The sequence below is a fragment of the Leptodactylus fuscus genome, chromosome 6 (assembly GCF_031893055.1).
Source record: "Leptodactylus fuscus isolate aLepFus1 chromosome 6, aLepFus1.hap2, whole genome shotgun sequence".
In the NCBI taxonomy this organism is placed as follows: Eukaryota; Metazoa; Chordata; class Amphibia; order Anura; family Leptodactylidae; genus Leptodactylus; species Leptodactylus fuscus.
In genome coordinates this window covers 14,024,029-14,043,055 of record NC_134270.1, presented here as the reverse complement: position 1 = coordinate 14,043,055, position 19,027 = coordinate 14,024,029, and the positions used below count along the sequence as shown (strand labels likewise).

The 19,027-nt window shown below is 44.4% G+C and overlaps 1 protein-coding gene across 1 annotated transcript in view; it reads right to left on the bottom strand.

Moving 5' to 3' along the window:
* The window catches only part of MBTD1 (mbt domain containing 1), a 47,370-nt gene that overhangs the window by 17,310 nt on the left and 11,033 nt on the right, over window positions 1–19,027 (bottom strand). The window contains exons 2-10 of the mRNA XM_075279380.1: window positions 9,399–9,600; window positions 7,764–7,897; window positions 6,683–6,797; window positions 6,519–6,601; window positions 5,183–5,300; window positions 3,640–3,774; window positions 1,497–1,585; window positions 1,140–1,374; window positions 548–603 (exon numbers count right to left, since the gene is read on the bottom strand). Coding sequence (XP_075135481.1) covers window positions 548–603; window positions 1,140–1,374; window positions 1,497–1,585; window positions 3,640–3,774; window positions 5,183–5,300; window positions 6,519–6,601; window positions 6,683–6,797; window positions 7,764–7,897; window positions 9,399–9,600 — 1,167 coding nt within the window. The remainder of the gene's footprint in view (window positions 1–547; window positions 604–1,139; window positions 1,375–1,496; window positions 1,586–3,639; window positions 3,775–5,182; window positions 5,301–6,518; window positions 6,602–6,682; window positions 6,798–7,763; window positions 7,898–9,398; window positions 9,601–19,027) is intronic.

Below are 19,027 nucleotides of genomic sequence, written 5' to 3'. Positions count from 1 at the left end.
AGTGGCCATTTTTCTTGTGGCCCTGGGCATGCGCAGTCGGCTTGCCCTAGGCCCGAGGCCTAGAAATAAGAAGACGCCGCCAGAAGACGCGGTGAAGACCTCGTTGCAGAAGATGATGGAGGCGTTGCTGGAGAGCTCTCTGGCAGCATTGGGGACGCCCCCAGTGCTGCCAGAGAGCTCATTTGCATACCGAGAAAAACCAGGATTGCAGGTGAACGGCGGCACAGAGTAGAAAAGGAAACGTAGGAGACAAAAAAAAAAAACCCTTTCTTAAGGCTATTCCGACATGTTAGGGAGAAAAAAAAAAATGTGTTTAAAAGATAGGATCCCTTTAAATATAGATTGTAACATGCAAAATTGAAAATAAAAGCAGGAAAAAAAAATAAAAAATGTAAATAAGTTTCTCATGCAAACTCATGGAATCACACACCCAGCCAACTGTGGCAGTGCCAGGGCTGTGTATCACAACCACCAACCTGCCACGATAGGCACTACCAACTAGATAAGATCACAGTGAAGGAGAGAACATGACTAGAGATGTACGTACGGTCGCAAATAAATGGGCCGGGGCGTCGTAATGAGATTCCTGTTTCTTTAATATATCTATAAAATAAAACAGTAAGTTGTAATTGTGAAACACGAGAGAACAGATCACCATAGGAATAATCACAGAATTAAAGGGGTTCTCCTGGGTTTTATATCCTCAGTATTGATCAGTGGTTTCTCCGCACCCATCAGTTCTTGGGACTGGTACTATACAGTGTGCAGAGTCTGAAGCAGAACAGTCTGTACATCATACAGCAGCTCAGTTGTGGCACCATTTAAGGAACCTAAAATGCCACTATACAAAGTATAGGGTCGATCTGCAACTGGCTCTGTACACTGTATAGTAACAGGCCCGGGAGGAACCCCGAACAAATTAACGCTGGATATCAGGCTTTCAATAACGGACCAGTGGGGGCTGATACCCAAACACCACATCCAGCAGCTGTTCGGGACTGCTGCCATACAGTGTACAGAGCCAGAAGCAAATGGCCGAGTGTCTGCCCCCGCACAGATCAGATACTGAGGACCTTTCCCAAGGAGAGGCCATAACAATAAGAACCATGGGTAAGCCCTTAAAGCTTAAGCCTGCATACCTGATCTCTTAAAGCGATGACCTATACTCCGAGACCACCCAATGTGATGAATGAGGGGGCTGTACATGTGACACCAGAAATCATCGGTCTTGTCTTCGCTTTCTTCATACACCAGCCGTAGTCTGCCTCCAATGACTGTGTCTACGATGGCAACCCGCGTCCGGCAAAGGTGGGTTTTGTCCACGACTTCTACCTTCATTAAAGGCTTGAATGGATACTGCATACTGTCCGATACCTTAGAAAAATAAATAAAGATGTGCGGCGTTCATGCGTCACTTATGTCTGCTTAGTAGGAGAGGTGCGTCTCTGAAGCAGACGTATCCGGAGAGGTCCTCGGTAAAGTACGGGTGTACCTACCTTCTGCGGAAAATCTGGAGGGAGAGTCTTGGCACCGGTCAGTCTTTTGACTAAAAAAGCTTTCCAATTAGAGTATTTGTGTTGTATGGCTGCAACAAAAGCAACACAACAAAGAGTTAAACTGGCGTTCCAGTACTGAACTGGAGAAGGTGGAAGCTCATCAACCCAAAGACATCCAGCCCATCCTCATCTCTCCCCACATCTACCAGTAGGAGAGGGGCCACGATCCTCCATACACATTAGGTGATCTTCCAGGTTTCCCAGGATTGGTGGAGGGGAGGGGGGGGGGCATTTCCCTGTTTTAATGGAACTCCTTCTGACCAGAAAATGACCGATTTTTAATTAACATTTGTATTAAATCAATTTTTTTTTTTTTTGTGAGGTTTTACAAAAATTCCCCATATCATCTAGATTAATAATAATAGTAATAAAATAACAATAATAAAAACAAATAGTAATAAAAAATGAAATAATAATAATAATAGTAATAAAATAATAATACTAATAAATAAATAAAAAATAAAATTATAATAATATTTTATTAAAAATAATGCAGTTCCGATTCTGGCCACTAAACCAAATAATGCACTAAGACTTCATTGTTATCCGTATGCGTTTCCTTTGCAGCAGTCACCTCAGTTAAAGCACATTGATGATGATATGTAAATAAGACACAGAATCCACCAATCACAATAGGTGATGTCACATCTTATCTATTCCCCCTCAGCACAGGTCACACAGCATGCCTTGAAAAATCCCCCCCAAGAAAGTCAATAGGGTCTGCTCCAGAACATTGTGTTGTGTCCATGGCCCATAAGAAGTCACAGACTATTTTAGGTTTGTGGCAAGAGTTGGAATTGCAACGTTTTTTTTTTTGTTTTGTTTTTTAAAGATATAGATAATGAGATGTAAAATAAAATAATACCGTATATACTCGAGTATAAGCCGAGGTCCCTAATTTTACAAAAAAAAAAACCAAACAAAAAAAAACTGGGAAAACTTATTGACTCGAGTATAAGCCTAGGGGGAAAATGCAGCAGCTACTGGAAAATTTCAAAAATTAAAATGGTCGGAGTTTTTGGGTGCAGTAGTTGCTGGGGAAGGGGAGGGGGTGTTTTGGTTGTCTGTCGGCCCCTTCCCTGAGCTTGAGGACTGGGTTTTTTTTTTCCCCCACTTGGAATTCAGTCTGGCTGACTATAGGGGATCTGCAGTGCTCCTATTAACCCCTTCCTGACGGAACAGGAGCACTGCAGATCTATATTCAGTAGACACAGGGAGACCTAATGTGTTTGTGTCTCACAGTCATTTTCTACTTTTATATGTATCCTAGGGAAAGGAGGGATTTAGAACTTTTATTTTTTTATTACATTTTTTTAAAGCTTTTTTTCCACTATTTTATGGGAGATTCTATACATTACTATTGCGACTGGTCATAGACCCACCTCTCCCCACCATAAAAAAAATATTTTTTTATTTTTTCTTGACTCGAGTACAAGCCGAGGGGGGCTTTTTTAGCACAAAAACTGTGCTGAAAAACACGGCTTATACTCGAGTATATACGGTAAATAAATAAATCACCAAATTCTTTAAAAAAATGGGTTTAATATAAAAATGTGATTTAAACATTAAGTCATTTCTTGGCGACACCTTCCTTTTAAAATACTTTATGCAATAAGATGTTGTCCAAGACTCTCAGGTAATCCTTCCCATAGGATAGGTTGTCACTATGTGATTGGTGGGAGTCTGACACCTAGATCCTGATTCTGATCAGCTGATTCGCCTGCCAGAAGCCGTATACAAGGTATATTGCGGCAAGCTGCCCTGCTCCTATACAAGTAAATGAGAGCAGAGCTGCGGATCCCTGACGTCACCACTACAGTATACAGAGCCAGAAGCTGTATACAGTAGTGATGGTGCTGGGGAACTACATCTCTACTTCTGAGTGTACACCATGAATCAGCTGATCGGTGCAGGATCCCAGTGTCAGACGGATTTGTCTAAGTGCCAAAATATCTACTGGCCGGCAGCATCACGACAGCTAATAACATATGTACGGTACAATCCAAGAGTTGGATCCACAGCAGTGAGTTATTGGTCATGGATCAATATGAAGATGAAATATCCTGCAGGTCTGAATACGTACTTTGTGGCGGGACAAGGGGCTTCCCACTGCTGGCGCACCAGCCCACTGGATGGACATCACTACTGCAGATGTTACACCAGAAGTCCAGGCTGGCGTCATTCTCAAAGCCTTCGTACCGCAGCAAGGCGTTGTAGCCTGAAAACAAGAAGGAACACTTACAATACTGTATACAGAGAAGCCGGCCCTGATACATGAGAATTTTTAACCCCTTAAGGACCAGGCCATTTATTGGTTTCGCATCTTCGCTTATCCCTCCTCACATTTCAAGAGCCGTAACTTTTTAATTTTTCAGTTCACAGAGTCACACGATGGCTTATTGTTTGCGGGACAAATTGTACTTTGTACTAGCGCCATTCAATAGGCTGTGCAATGTACTGGGAAGCTGGAAAAAAAATTCTGAATGAGGTGCAATTGGAGAAAAAAATGCATTTGCGCCATTTTCATATGGGTTTAATTTTAACAGCGTTCACTGTTTGGTACAAATGACATGTTACCTGTGTTCTACGTGTCAGTATGAACACGGTGATACCAAATTTATATAGTATTTGTAATGTTTTGATACTTTTTAAAAAATGAAAAAAACTTAGCAAAATAGAAAAAAAAATTTCAATCATGTTCTGACACCTGTAACTGTCATATTTACATGTATGGAGCTGGGAGCGGTGTCTTTTTATGCGGGACAAGAAGACGTTTCTATTGATACCATTTGGGGAAAGATCTGATGGTTTGATCACTTTTTATTCAATTTAAAAAAAAAAAACCCGCTATTTGGCTATTTTTTTTATTTTTTTTTTGCTGCTACGATGTTCATAGTACGGGATAAGTGTTTTAATATTTAAGTAGTTCGGACATTTTGGAGCGCGGGGATACCTAACATGTTTATGTTTCATGTTCTTTATTTACTTTTATATCTGATCTAGGGAAAGGGGGGTGATTGGAACTTTTATAATTTTTTAATACTCTTAAAAACTTTTTTTTTTTCTTCTTTCACATTTATGATCAGACCCCTTAGGTACCTTGAAACCTCAGGGGTCTGATCGCTCATACAATACTACAGTATTGCAGTGAATAGCAAAATGACAGCAGTTCTATTAGATGCTGCCTCTGGCATCCTGCAATAGAACCAATGCTATGACAAGCCTAGAAGCCTTCAATAGACTTCCTGCTGTCACAGCAACCGATCACCGCCCTCTGGTGACATTCAGGAGACAGAAAATGGCGGCGCCCGTGCCGCCTCCACAGTTTACACGCTGCTGTCGCGTTTGACCGCAGTTTGTAAAGGGTTAACAGCAGCGATCGCTGCTGTTAGCGGCAGGTCTTGGCTGTATTATACAGCCGCCACCTGCCGTGTATGGAGAGAGCTCAGCTCCTGAGCTCACTCCATACATCCCTATGCGACCCATGACGTAATACTACATCAAAGGTCGCTACCTATGTACCTTGTTTTATAATATTATAAATGGTACAATGCTAAACTGAAAAGAAAAGGTGCCGCAAAAGTTGCACATAGCCTTTACGTCGAGAGGGTGGATCGGTCACGGACCTGCTAACTTCACAATCACAGCGATCCAGAAGACTTTTGGAGAGAGACTGTTATCTGTGTTGAGAACTTCTACTCTTACACCTTCGGAGATGTCACCCCAGCAGGTGCCCATGGGTGCCTGTAAAAGAAGTTACTGCAGTCAGATAAAGCCGACCAAGAAAGCCAAATATAATGATCAGTGAACACTTAGAGGACCTTTCACCACCTCCTGTTAATAGGGGCCGCTCCACTGATTCCAACATAATCAGAATTTTCTCTCTACCCCCCTACCCTTCCCAACCTATTGCATCTCTGTAATGTCAGGTGGGCGGTGTCAGGCAGGGGGCGTGATTCAGATCTCCAATCAAAGGCAGCCAGTGTCAGAGCTCAGAATCACAACCCTCGTCTGCACCTGCCTGACGCCGACCACCTGACAGTACCCTTGACTATTGGAGAGGGTTGGGGCTAGAGAAAACAATGCCAACTGCAACTGTGCCAAAACCAGTGGGGCAACCCCTAATAAATAATGTGTAAGTGGCCATTTTCTTTCAGCCCGGGCATGGGCAGTCAGCTCTGCCCAAGGCTTAGAAGATTTAAACCCAGGACGGAAGAAGGAGGTCCAGAAGAAGAAGAGGCGTCGCTGGAGAGTTCTCTGGCAGCATTGGGACGCCCCCGTTGCTGTTTGAGCGGTAGGGACCGCCCCCAGTGCTGCAAGAGAACTCTCCAGTGATGCCTCCATCTTCTTCTGGAACACCCTCTCCCTGCATCTTCATCCGTCCTGGGTCTCAATCTTCTAGGCCTCAGGCAGAGCCAACTGCGCATGCCCGGGTCACAAGGAAATGGCCACTTACACAGCCAACTGCAACTGTGCCAAAACCAGTGGGGCAACCCCTAATAAATAATGTATAGAGTTGGACAGTAGCCTTACTGTCAGAGGGGCATTCCTCATAGCCCACTAGGCTGTAAGGGCTGTCCTTCTGACAGTGGATGGATATCGGTGCCGAATGCATATACCGAAAAAGCTGACTGTGTCAAATGGAGCTTTCTAAAAGTATACAATACGCCCATCGCCAAGGACAGTAAATGAGGAAGAAGGCATGGTCAAGAGCTTTTATTCCTCATACGGAATATCCTAGAGCCTGTACGAGTGACATCTGGATCTCGAAAGACTGAAGCAGAAAAACATGTCGCCAAAGTCTGTAATATACTGTAGGTCTTTAATGGTCCCGGTTTTATACGCAGAGATAGAAGCAGCAAGAACAAGACAAAGGGGGGACGGGCAAAGGAGGGACCGGGTTCCCCTTTAAAACCACCATAAGACATACACTTGACTAAAAAGATACAGGGCAATACTTACATGTTTGAAGCAGGTCACTGGGGCAGCCACTAAGTTATTGCTAGTGATGTAGTTGCCCCAGTTAAAACCCTCTGCGGTTATGGCTAAGAGGGAAATAAAGAAAAAACGTATTAAACGCCGACGTTTGGCTAAAATAAGCGAAGGGTTAACAGAACGGTTCTTACCAGTTTTACTTAATGATTGATTCTTCAAGGTAGCCTGATACTGTGCATACGCTGCCAACTTAGCAACTAATGGCTGTTTTTGGAGAACTTTTGCTTTTTTAGCGGGAGGTTTACCCTAAAAGAAACAGCAATATAAAATATCAACTTCAACACGTAGCAAACGGACAAGGGGCTATCCGGGGACTACATTTTACCCATTTTCTGTCTGGGTTCTTTTAGTGTTGCCCGCTGGGTTTTCGGGCTGGCTCTGAATCCTGGGGACCAGTTACCGGGCACCTGAGTCAACCTACCTCCTTCCCCTTCACCTCTGAGACGGGTAATTGGTAACAATTGAACCCCAGATGGCTCCTTTAAAGAGGACCTCTCACCACTTCCACCAACTACAACTCTCTACCTCCTCCTATAGTCACCTCTCCACTGATTCTGGCACAGTTGGAATCTTTTCTCTAGTCCCCACCATTCCTGAGCAATCATTTCTGTCTCCTTCAGCACAATTATGCTACCTGCTGTCGGGTGGGCGGTCCCTGTCGTTCTGCTTCAGCCCGACACCGCCCACCTAACAGCAGAGAGCATAACTGTACCGAATCTAACAAAATTATTGCTCAGGATGGGTGGGGGCTAGAGAAAAAAAAAAAATTAAACTGCACCGAAATCAGTGGACCAGAGACTATTGAAAGATCTAAAGATTTCAAGTTCGTGGCGGTGGCGAAAGCTCCCGCTGCCAATTTAACCACTTCTGTACCAGGCCAGCTGATCAGCATGGGTCCTGGTTTGTCAGACCCCACAACCATTTACATGACAATCACTTAAGTCCAAGAAAAACCCTTTAATTACCCCTACGCCATTCTGAGGAGGGTGAACTAGTGAGACATTTTGGGAGATTTCAGCCCTGAGGCTTGCAGAGTTGTAAACGCAACTCTGCCGCGTCATCCAGGCTGTGATTACGGATTACCGTAATATTGGATAAGTAATGTCACATATGGACAAAGCGACTCAACTTTATTTAGACCAATACTATACGCAACAGTGAAAAAAACCTGCACAACCCCCTTTATAAAATCAAAGTGTTCCAATCCACTACCTGTAGTCTTGCCAGGATGCTCGCCTTCTTAGAATTGGAGGAATAACTTCGCGAACAGGAGACGCTGCAGAACCTCTTTGTTTTAGAGTAAAAAGCGTCTCGGACCCCGACCATTCCACACATCTCACATGTGGCTAAAAATACAGAACAAAGCAAAAAAAAAAAAAGTTTAGATCTGTATAGAGCGTTATCTGGTGTAAGTGTGTACGGCCTCGATCACGGGACCGCATATTTTGGTCCTGATTCTGATGCGGGGAGCCGCGTCGGAATAGGACCAAAATGCGCCTGCAGCGACTGTTGTGGCTTCCGACAGTCGCGGCACAAATGAATGGGCCTAGCTCGGAAGGTGGTGTCGCGACGACGACGCTGGGGCTGACTCAGCTTGAAGAAAGGACAGCCCGTTTCTTTTTTTCCGTGAGCCGGAACATACCGGTCACGGAATAAAGAAAGCTAGCGGTCTACATAGACCTCCATTGTGAGGGGGCGGATTCTGAGATGGATTCGGCGTCAGAATCCGCCCCCTCTTGCCCTAATACTAGTCACATGGCGCTCGCTCAGATTTACCTGAATGCTAGTATTCTGGAGATCATCCCTGTCCTGTTCTGTCAACCGGGCATGTCAGATCAGTGCAGGGTCCGTGTGCCCCGTCAATTATCTACTGATGCCCTATGCAATAGATAGAACGTGCGTATCCAATACACACAGGGTTTGAGACAACCCCTTTAAGAGCTTTGGTAATTCCCATATAGAAATCTGACAGATCCATTATAAAGCAATGGCGTACATCAGGTTCTCCTAAAAACCAGGTCTGTCAAATCGTCAGTAGAAACAGAAGCCATGATGTAGGTGTAAACGGAGCCCATTTTTATATGTGTGTATAGATTAAGGGAGTCTATCATTAAAATGCTATTTTTTTGTCCCTAACACGTAGGAATAGCCTTAAGAAAGGCTATTCTTCTCCTACCTTTAGATGTCTTCTCCACGCCACCGTTCGGTAGAAATCCGGGTTTTCGACGGTATGCAAATGAGTTCTCTTGCAGCACTGGGGGTGGTCCTCAGCACTCAAACAGCACTGGGGGCGTCCCTAATGCTGCGAGAGAACTCTCCATGGCCTCCTCCATTTTCTTCAGGAATGCCCTCTTCAGGAGCTGGGTTCAAACTTCTAGGCCTTGGGCAGAGCCGACTGCGCATGCCTGCGGCCATTTTCTGGTGGCCGCTTACCCCTAATTGGCCGCTTACACTAGTTTACTGTGTAAGCGGCCACAGGAAAATTGCCACGGGCATTCGCAGTCGGCTCTGCCCGAGGCCTGACGGCAGAGGCAACTGCGCATTCCTAGAAGTTTGAAGCCCAGCGCCGGAAGAAGACGCATGTAGAGGCCGTTCCAGACGAAGATGGAGGCGGCGCTGGAGATTTCTCTCATAGCACTGGGGTCGCCCCTAGTGCTGTTTGAGCGCCGGGGCCCGCCCCCAGGGCTGCGAGCGAACTCATCTGCATACCGAAGAAAACCGGGATTTCTACCGAATGTCGGCACGGAGAAGACATCTAAAGGTAGGAGAAGAATAGCCTTTCTTAAGGCTATTCCTACGTAAAATTGGATTTTAATGATAGAATCCCTTTAAGGATCTTTGACTCACCCATGCCAGATTTGCCATCTGGGTACGTGTAGACCTGGCCATTGTTCTTGATAATGGGGAGACTGGACTGTAATGGGGCCACCTCCTCTTCACTCTCGTCGGAGCTGGAGCTGCTGCTGGTGTCCTCACTACAGCTATCATACCCGTCAAACATTCCGAATGAGTCCCGTCTTTTCCGCACGCAGTGTGAAGAAAGGTCAGCCTGGAAAGAGAAGCGTCAAATACGTGTAAGTCGCCTCTGATCAAACGGAAGAAACTGACAATACAAGCCCCTTGCACACGGCCTAGGACTCTCGTCCAGCAGATTGAAACTCCAAAGTGGCACAACATACGGGGCTGAAGTGTGCAGATTTAGTGCCCTACACCCCAGCACCATAAGGACGTGATACCTGGCAACAGATTCCTTTTAAAAAGAGCCGGGCGCCTCTCCTGACTTGACATCAATGTTAGATTGGCAGGGGTCCGATTTGCTACAGGAAGTAAAGCAAGTTAGCACTGGAGCCTTCACCAGCAAGGGGAGTCCTATGATCTCAGCTGAATCTCAGGGAATCTCAGCTGATCTAAAAGGGATGTCCGATCTTCGATTTTAAAAATCTGGACAATCCCTTTAAAAGAGGACTTTTCATGTCCTCTGACACCAGCGGATCTGATCATATACCGCTAGGAGGGAAAAGGAGGTTGGAAGTGTTCCTCACAGACCAGCGGTGATGCTAAGGTCTCAGCCCCGCCCTTCTGACAGTGGATCGATATCGGTACCAAAATTAGCGAAAACGATAACTCACGGCACATACAACGCTGTACTCAGTACACCGGTCAGCCATCTAGTGGTATATAATACCGCCAATGTCAGAGAACATGAAAGGTCCTCTTTTAGGCCAGGACCCCACGGTTCGGTAGAAATCAGGGTTTTATTCGGTGTGCAAATGAGTTCTCTCGCAGCACTGGGGGCGTCCCCAATGCTGCAGGAGAACTCTCCAGCGCCGCCTCCATCTGGAATGGCCTCTCTGCGCGTCTTCTTTTGGAGATGGCTTCAAACTTCTAGGCCTCGGGCAGAGCTGACTGCACATTGCCCACAGACCATAAGAAAATGGCTGCCTACACCAGCTTACTGAGTAAGCGGCCATTTTCTTGTGGCCCGGGTATGCACAGTCGGCTCTGCCCAAGGACTAGAAGTTTGAAACCCAGGACAGAAGACGACACAGGGAGAGGGCGTTTCAGAATAAGATGGAGGCGGTGCTGGAAAGTGCTCTCACAGCATTGGGGACGCCCCAGTACTGTTTGAACGCTGGGGACCGCCCCCAGTGCTGCGAGAGAACTCATTTGCATACCGAAGAAAACTGGGATTTCTACCGACTGGTGGCGCGGAGAGGACATCTAAAGGTAGGAGAAGTACGGTATAGCCTTACTTAATGCTATTCCTACATGTTGGGGAGAAAAAAAAAAGGTATCCAATGATAGGATCCCTTTAAGACAACTGTATCCATTTCTATTACTGTCTACTTTAATTAAAGGGAGTGTCACCAGAACAGAGTCAAAGTCGGAGTTCAGCTGAATAAAACACTTCTGCTTCCAATAGCTGCCTCCATTTCGGAGATATTAGCTTTTATTACCCCGACACCCTTATGAGCTTTTTGGTGCAACAAGGATGTCACCATTGCACTCATCGCACCCCCGTATTATGGTAGACAAGGCCAGGCAATGTACATGTCAGTCACAGCAGGGAAAAAACATGGAGCCATATGGGTGCTGGAGAGTGCAATGGTGACATTCTCGTTGCACCACAAAGCTCATTAGCATATCAGGAAAATGCTAATACCTCAGTAATGGAGGCATTCGCTCCTCAGCCTTCTCCCCCAATACAGATGGAGAGGTCACTCCCTTACTCCCTACCTGCTCGCACGGTGATAACACAAGTAACCTACCTGCCATCATCTCAGCTTTACAGAAGCTTCACACACAAGGGAGCGGCAGCGAGTATAAGACTGGGTGCCAAGTGAGTACAAGCTGCAATTACAAGAGCGTGGCTTATTAGAGGAGACCATAATTAAAGGGACGGGTCTATTGTTCTTCTCCTTCCTTACCCAACACCCCGCCTGAGGCAGAACAAGTTGACTGGTGACATTACCATGTATACAAAGACTACATCCCGGGACACGCATGCACCGCCTCAGTCACTTTTTGATCCTGCACAACTCCCTCCCTTATATCCCCAAAGCCTTTGGAAGCCATTTCTGACCTTTCCGAAAAACTGTACTGAAAACTGCGGCGTTTCTCTTAAGTTTCTCTTAAAGGAGCTTTGATAATTAAAGGGGTTGTCCCATCTGAAGGATCCTATCTATACTGGTAACATATTAATGGAAGACTTTTCCTGAATATATTGCTTTAGAAATGATGCTTTGTTCGCCTGCTATGTGAACTTATTCCTACTATTGCTTACACAGCGTTGCTATAGTCACGGACCTATAAGATAGGACAAGTGACATCACTTACTCAGTGCCAGCAGGACAATCCTTCAGCTAATAGCAGTTTGCTGATAAAGCCGAGTCTGTTACCTCTCTATGTAAACACACAGATAACACCGAGTCTGTTCTCTACAAGCATGTGCATATTATATGATCTGCATAAGTATTCTGATATATCATAGTATCCTGTTCAGTGTGTGTGTGTGTGTGTGTGTGTGTGTGGGGGGGGGGGGGGGGTACAGGAAGTAGGAAGAAAAAACTGCAGGCAAACTGCTGAAACAAGGAGATGTGAAAACCCCTTTAAAGGGGCTCTATCACTGGGAAAAGTCATTTTTATCTAAACACATGCTTGCATAGGCTTCAGAAAGGCTATTCCACACCTACCTTTAGTATGTAGATTGCCTCAGTGGTCTCTGAATAAGTCCGTTTTTATTGATATGCTAATGAGCCTCCAGCCAGCTCAGGAAGTTCCCAGAAGCCTCCTCTCTCCCATTATCTTCTATGTGTGTGAAGCAAACAGGAAGCGAGTCATCAGCAGCAGCAGGAGCCGTCTCCCATAGAAAACAATAGGAGAGGTGTGCACCTTCTATCGTGCACCAGTCTAATTAGCATATGAATAAAAACGGACTTATTCAGAAACCACTGAGGCAATCTATATACTAAAGGTAAGTGTGGAATAGACTTTCTAAAGGTTATGCAAAGGTGTGATTAGTTAAAAATGACTTTTCCTGGTGATAGAGCCCCTTTAAATTTTTAGACAAGTAAAAGAAAGTTATAGGAGTTGTCCAGGCTACTTATTTTTAATTAGACCACTTTCTTCACTTTCCCCAGCCTAATTTAAAAAAAAAAAAAAAAATAGTCTGGACAGCCCCTTTAAACTGGAGGGACACTACATGTATGAGAAGATACCCTGACCACAATAAGGACATCATGGCTGGTTATCAAGAGGACACTACATGTATGAGAAGATAGCCTGACCACAATAAGGACATCATGGCGGGTTATCAGGGGGACACTACATGTATGAGAAGATAACCTGACCACAATAAGGACATCATGGCTGGTTATCAGGAGGACACTACATGTATGAGAAGATACCCTGACCACAATAAGGACATCATGGCTGGTTATCAGGAGGACACTACATGTATGAGAAGATAACCTGACCACAATAGGGACATCATGGCTGGTTATCAGGAGGACACTACATGTATGAGAAGATACCCTGACCACAATAAGAACATCATGGCTGGTTATCAGGAGGACACTACATGTATGAGAAGATAACCTGACCACAATAAGGACATCATGGCTGGTTATCAGGAGGACACTACATGTATGAGAAGATACCCTGACCACAATAAGGACATCATGGCTGGTTATCAGGAGGGGACACTACATGTATGAGAAGATAACCTGACCACAATAAGGACATCATGGCTGGTTATCAGGAGGACACTACATGTATGAGAAGATACCCTGACCACAATAAGGACATCATGGCTGGTTATCAGAAGGACACTACATGTATGAGAAGATACCCTGACCACAATAAGAACATCATGGCGGGTTATCAGGAGGACACTACATGTATGAGAAGATAACCTGACCACAATAAGGACATCATGGCGGGTTATCAGGAGGACACTACATGTATGAGTAGATAACCTGACCACAATAATGACATCATGACTGGTTATCAGGAGGACACTACATGTATGAGAAGATAAAAGGGTGTGCATAAGGGGCCATTACAATATAATGGGTCAGTGTGCTAACCGTAAAAACACACCATCGCAGGGGATGGAAGCCAAGCTTTTCTTCTCGTATCTTCTATACACTCCTCCTCCCTCTCCATAGACTTCTGACAGAAATGAGTCTCTCCTGATAGATATAGATATAGATATATATATATAGCAATGATTTTCACAGTGAAAGTCATTCTAGTAGAGGAAAGGGGGATTAGACAAACAGGTCTGCATTGGAGCTCTAGGCACATAATGGTACGTTTCTTAAACTTTACATTAACTGGAGCAATAAATGTATTTTCTGATGAAAAAAAAAAAGCTTTGTCCAGTTTTATAAGACAGTCATTCAATTCATTCAAGACTTATCAACTGGGGCCATATCCACAAACCAGATTAAAATCTGAACTGTATTCCTGTAATAGAAAACGGAGGCTGATATGGATTTGGGACAGGTGGGCAGCAGTGCTGAACTGACAACACCAATGCCCGGCATTTACGGCGAAATAATCATCATGTACGTCACACAGAAGCGTTCAGATTTATGTGACACCTCGCTCACGTACATAGGGTGCAGATGTTATATCCTCGTAGACATAGAATCCGCACCCTAAGGCACATAAAACCCAAACAAACCCTCCAATTCTCAAATGGGATCCTAATAATCAGCTGCACATTACCTGGACCTCTGCCAAAATAACTGCATCACCATGTTACCTGGCTGGGGATAAGTGAGGAGATATGGTCCATCTATGAACCACATGGTCTGTGCTATACTCCCCTGTACAAGAGAACCTGTCACATACACAATACAATGTACACTGGCATGTTATAGAGCAGGAGGAGCTGAGCAGATTATACCAGGCAGATAGGACACTATATACAATCTGCTCCCCCTGTATAACCTGCAGATAGGACACTATATACAATCTGCTCCCCCTGTATATCCTGCAGATAGGACACTATATACAATCTGCTCCCCCTGTATACCCTGCAGATAGGACACTATATACAATCGGCTCCTCCTGTATACCCTGCAGATAGGACACTATATACAATCTGCTCCTCCTGTATACCCTGCAGATAGGACACTATATACAGTCTGCTCCTCCTGTATATCCTGCAGATAGGACACTATATACAATCTGCTCCTCCTGTATACCCTGCAGATAGGACACTATATACAATCTGCTCCTTCTGTATATCCTGCAGATAGGACACTATATACAATCTGCTCCTCCTGTATATCCTGCAGATAGGACACTATATACAATCTGCTCCTCCTGTATACCCTGCAGATAGGACACTATATAGAATCTGCTCCTCCTGTATATCCTGCAGATAGGACACTATATACAATCTGCTCCTCCTGTATACCCTGCAGATAGGACACTATATACAATCTGCTCCTCCTGTATACCCTGCAGATAGGACACTATATACAGTCTGCTCCTCCTGTATATCCTGCAGATAGGACACTATATACAATCTGTTCCTCCTGTATACCCTGCAGATAGGACACTATACACAATCTGCTCCTCCTGTATATCCTGCAGATAGGACACTATATACAATCTGCTCCTCCTGTATATCCTGCAGATAGGACACTATATACAATCTGCTCCCCCTGTATACCCTGCAGATAGGACACTATATACAATCTGCTCCTCCTGTATACCCTGCAGATAGGACACTATATACAATCTGCTCCTCCTGTATACCCTGCAGATAGGACACTATATACAGTCTGCTCCTCCTGTATATCCTGCAGATAGGACACTATATACAATCTGCTCCTCCTGTATACCCTGCAGATAGGACACTATATACAATCTGCTCCTTCTGTATATCCTGCAGATAGGACACTATATACAATCTGCTCCTCCTGTATATCCTGCAGATAGGACACTATATACAATCTGCTCCTCCTGTATACCCTGCAGATAGGACACTATATAGAATCTGCTCCTCCTGTATATCCTGCAGATAGGACACTATATACAATCTGCTCCTCCTGTATACCCTGCAGATAGGACACTATATACAATCTGCTCCTCCTGTATACCCTGCAGATAGGACACTATATACAGTCTGCTCCTCCTGTATATCCTGCAGATAGGACACTATATACAATCTGTTCCTCCTGTATACCCTGCAGATAGGACACTATACACAATCTGCTCCTCCTGTATATCCTGCAGATAGGACACTATATACAATCTGCTCCTCCTGTATATCCTGCAGATAGGACACTATATACAATCTGCTCCCCCTGTATACCCTGCAGATAGGACACTATATACAATCTGCTCCCCCTGTATATCCTGCAGATAGGACACTATATACAATCTGCTCCTCCTGTATATCCTGCAGATAGGACACTATATACAATCTGCTCCTCCTGTATATCCTGCAGATAGGACACTATATACAATCTGCTCCCCCTGTATACCCTGCAGATAGGACACTATATACAATCTGCTCCCCCTGTATATCCTGCAGATAGGACACTATATACAATCTGCTCCTCCTGTATATCCTGCAGATAGGACACTATATACAATCTGCTCCCCCTGTATATCCTGCAGATAGGACACTATATACAATCTGCTCCTCCTGTATATCCTGCAGATAGGACACTATATACAATCTGCTCCTCCTGTATATCCTGCAGATAGGACACTATATACAATCTGCTCCTCCTGTATACCCTGCAGATAGGACACTATATACAATCTGCTCCCCCTGTATATCCTGCAGATAGGACACTATATACAATCTGCTCCTCCTGTATATCCTGCAGATAGGACACTATATACAATCTGCTCCCCCTGTATATCCTGCAGATAGGACACTATATACAATCTGCTCCTCCTGTATAACCTGCAGATAGGACACTATATACAATCTGCTCCTCCTGTATATCCTGCAGATAGGACACTATATACAATCTGCTCCTCCTGTATAACCTGCAGATAGGACACTATATACAATCTGCTCCTCCTGTATATCCTGCAGATAGGACACTATATACAATCTGCTCCTCCTGTATACCCTGCAGATAGGACACTATATACAATCTGCTCCTCCTGTATAACCTGCAGATAGGACACTATATACAATCTGCTCCCCCTGTATACCCTGCAGATAGGACACTATATACAATCTGCTCCTCCTGTATATCCTGCAGATAGGACACTATATACAATCTGCTCCTCCTGTATATCCTGCAGATAGGACACTATATACAATCTGCTCCCCCTGTATAATCTGCAGATAGGACACTATATACAATCTGCTCCTCCTGTATATCCTGCAGATAGGACACTATATACAATCTGCTCCTTCTGTATATCCCGCAGATAGGACACTATATACAATCTGCTCCCCCTGTATAACCTGCAGATAGGACACTATATACAATCTGCTCCCCCTGTATAACCTGCAGATAGGACACTATATACAATCTGCTCCTCCTGTATACCCTGCAGATAGGACACTATATACAATCTGCTCCTCCTGTATACCCTGCAGATAGGACACTATATACAATCTGCTCCTCCTGTATATCCTGCAGATAGGACACTATATACAATCTGCTCCTTCTGTATATCCTGCAGATAGGACACTATATACAATCTGCTCCTCCTGTATATCCTGCAGATAGGACACTATATACAATCTGCTCCTCCTGTATAACCTGCAGATAGGACACTATATACAATCTGCTCCTCCTGTATATCCTGCAGATAGGACACTATATACAATCTGCTCCCCCTGTATACCCTGCAGATAGGACACTATATACAATCTGCTCCTCCTGTATATCCTGCAGATAGGACACTATATACAATCTGCTCCACCTGTATAACCTGCAGATAGGACACTATATACAATCTGCTCCTCCTGTATACACTGCAGATAGGACACTATATACAATCTGCTCTATAACCTGCAGATAGGACACTATATACAATCTGCTCCTCCTGTATATCCTGCAGATAGGACACTATATACAATCTGCTCCTCCTGTATATCCTGCAGATAGGACACTATATACAATCTGCTCCTCCTGTATACCCTGCAGATAGGACACTATATCCAATCTGCTCCTCCTGTATATCCTGCAGATAGGACACTATATACAATCTGCTCCTTCTGTATATCCTGCAGATAGGACACTATATACAATCTGCTCCCCCTGTATAACCTGCAGATAGGACACTATATACAATCTGCTCCTCCTGTATACCCTGCAGATAGGACACTATATACAATCTGCTCCTCCTGTATACCCTGCAGATAGGACACTATATACAATCTGCTCCTCCTGTATATCCTGCAGATAGGACACTATATACAATCTGCTCCTTCTGTATATCCTGCAGATAGGACACTATATACAATCTGCTCCTCCTGTATAACCTGCAGATAGGACACTATATACAATCTGCTCCTCCTGTATATCCTGCAGATAGGACACTATATACAATCTGCTCCTCCTGTATATCCTGCAGATAGGACACTATATACAATCTGCTCTATAACCTGCAGATAGGACACTATATACAATCTGCTCCTCCTGTATAACCTGCAGATAGGACACTATATACAATCTGCTCCTCCTGTATACCCTGCAGATAGGACACTATATAGAATCTGCTCCTCCTGTATATCCTGCAGATAGGACACTATATACAATCTGCTCCTCCTGTATATCCTGCAGATAGGACACTATATACAATCTGCTCCTCCTGTATATCCTGCAGATAGGACACTATATACAATCTGCTCCTCCTGTATACCCTGCAGATAGGACACTATATACAATCTGCTCCTTCTGTATATCCTGCAGATAGGACACTATATACAATCTGCTCCCCCTGTATATCCTGCAGATAGGACACTATATACAATCTGCTCCTCCTGTATACCCTGCAGATAGGACACTATATACAATCTGCTCCTCCTGTATATCCTGCAGATAGGACACTATATACAATCTGCTCCTCCTGTATATCCTGCAGATAGGACACTATATACAATCTGCTCTATAACCTGCAGATAGGACACTATATACAATCTGCTCTATAACCTGCAGATAGGACACTATATACAATCTGCTCCTCCTGTATACCCTGCAGATAGGACACTATATAGAATCTGCTCCTCCTGTATACCCTGCAGATAGGACACTATATACAATCTGCTCCTCCTGTATATCCTGCAGATAGGACACTATATACAATCTGCTCCTCCTGTATATCCTGCAGATAGGACACTATATACAATCTGCTCCACCTGTATAACCTGCAGATAGGACACTATATACAATCTGCTCCTCCTGTATAACCTGCAGATAGGACACTATATACAATCTGCTCCCCCTGTATATCCTGCAGATAGGACACTATATACAATC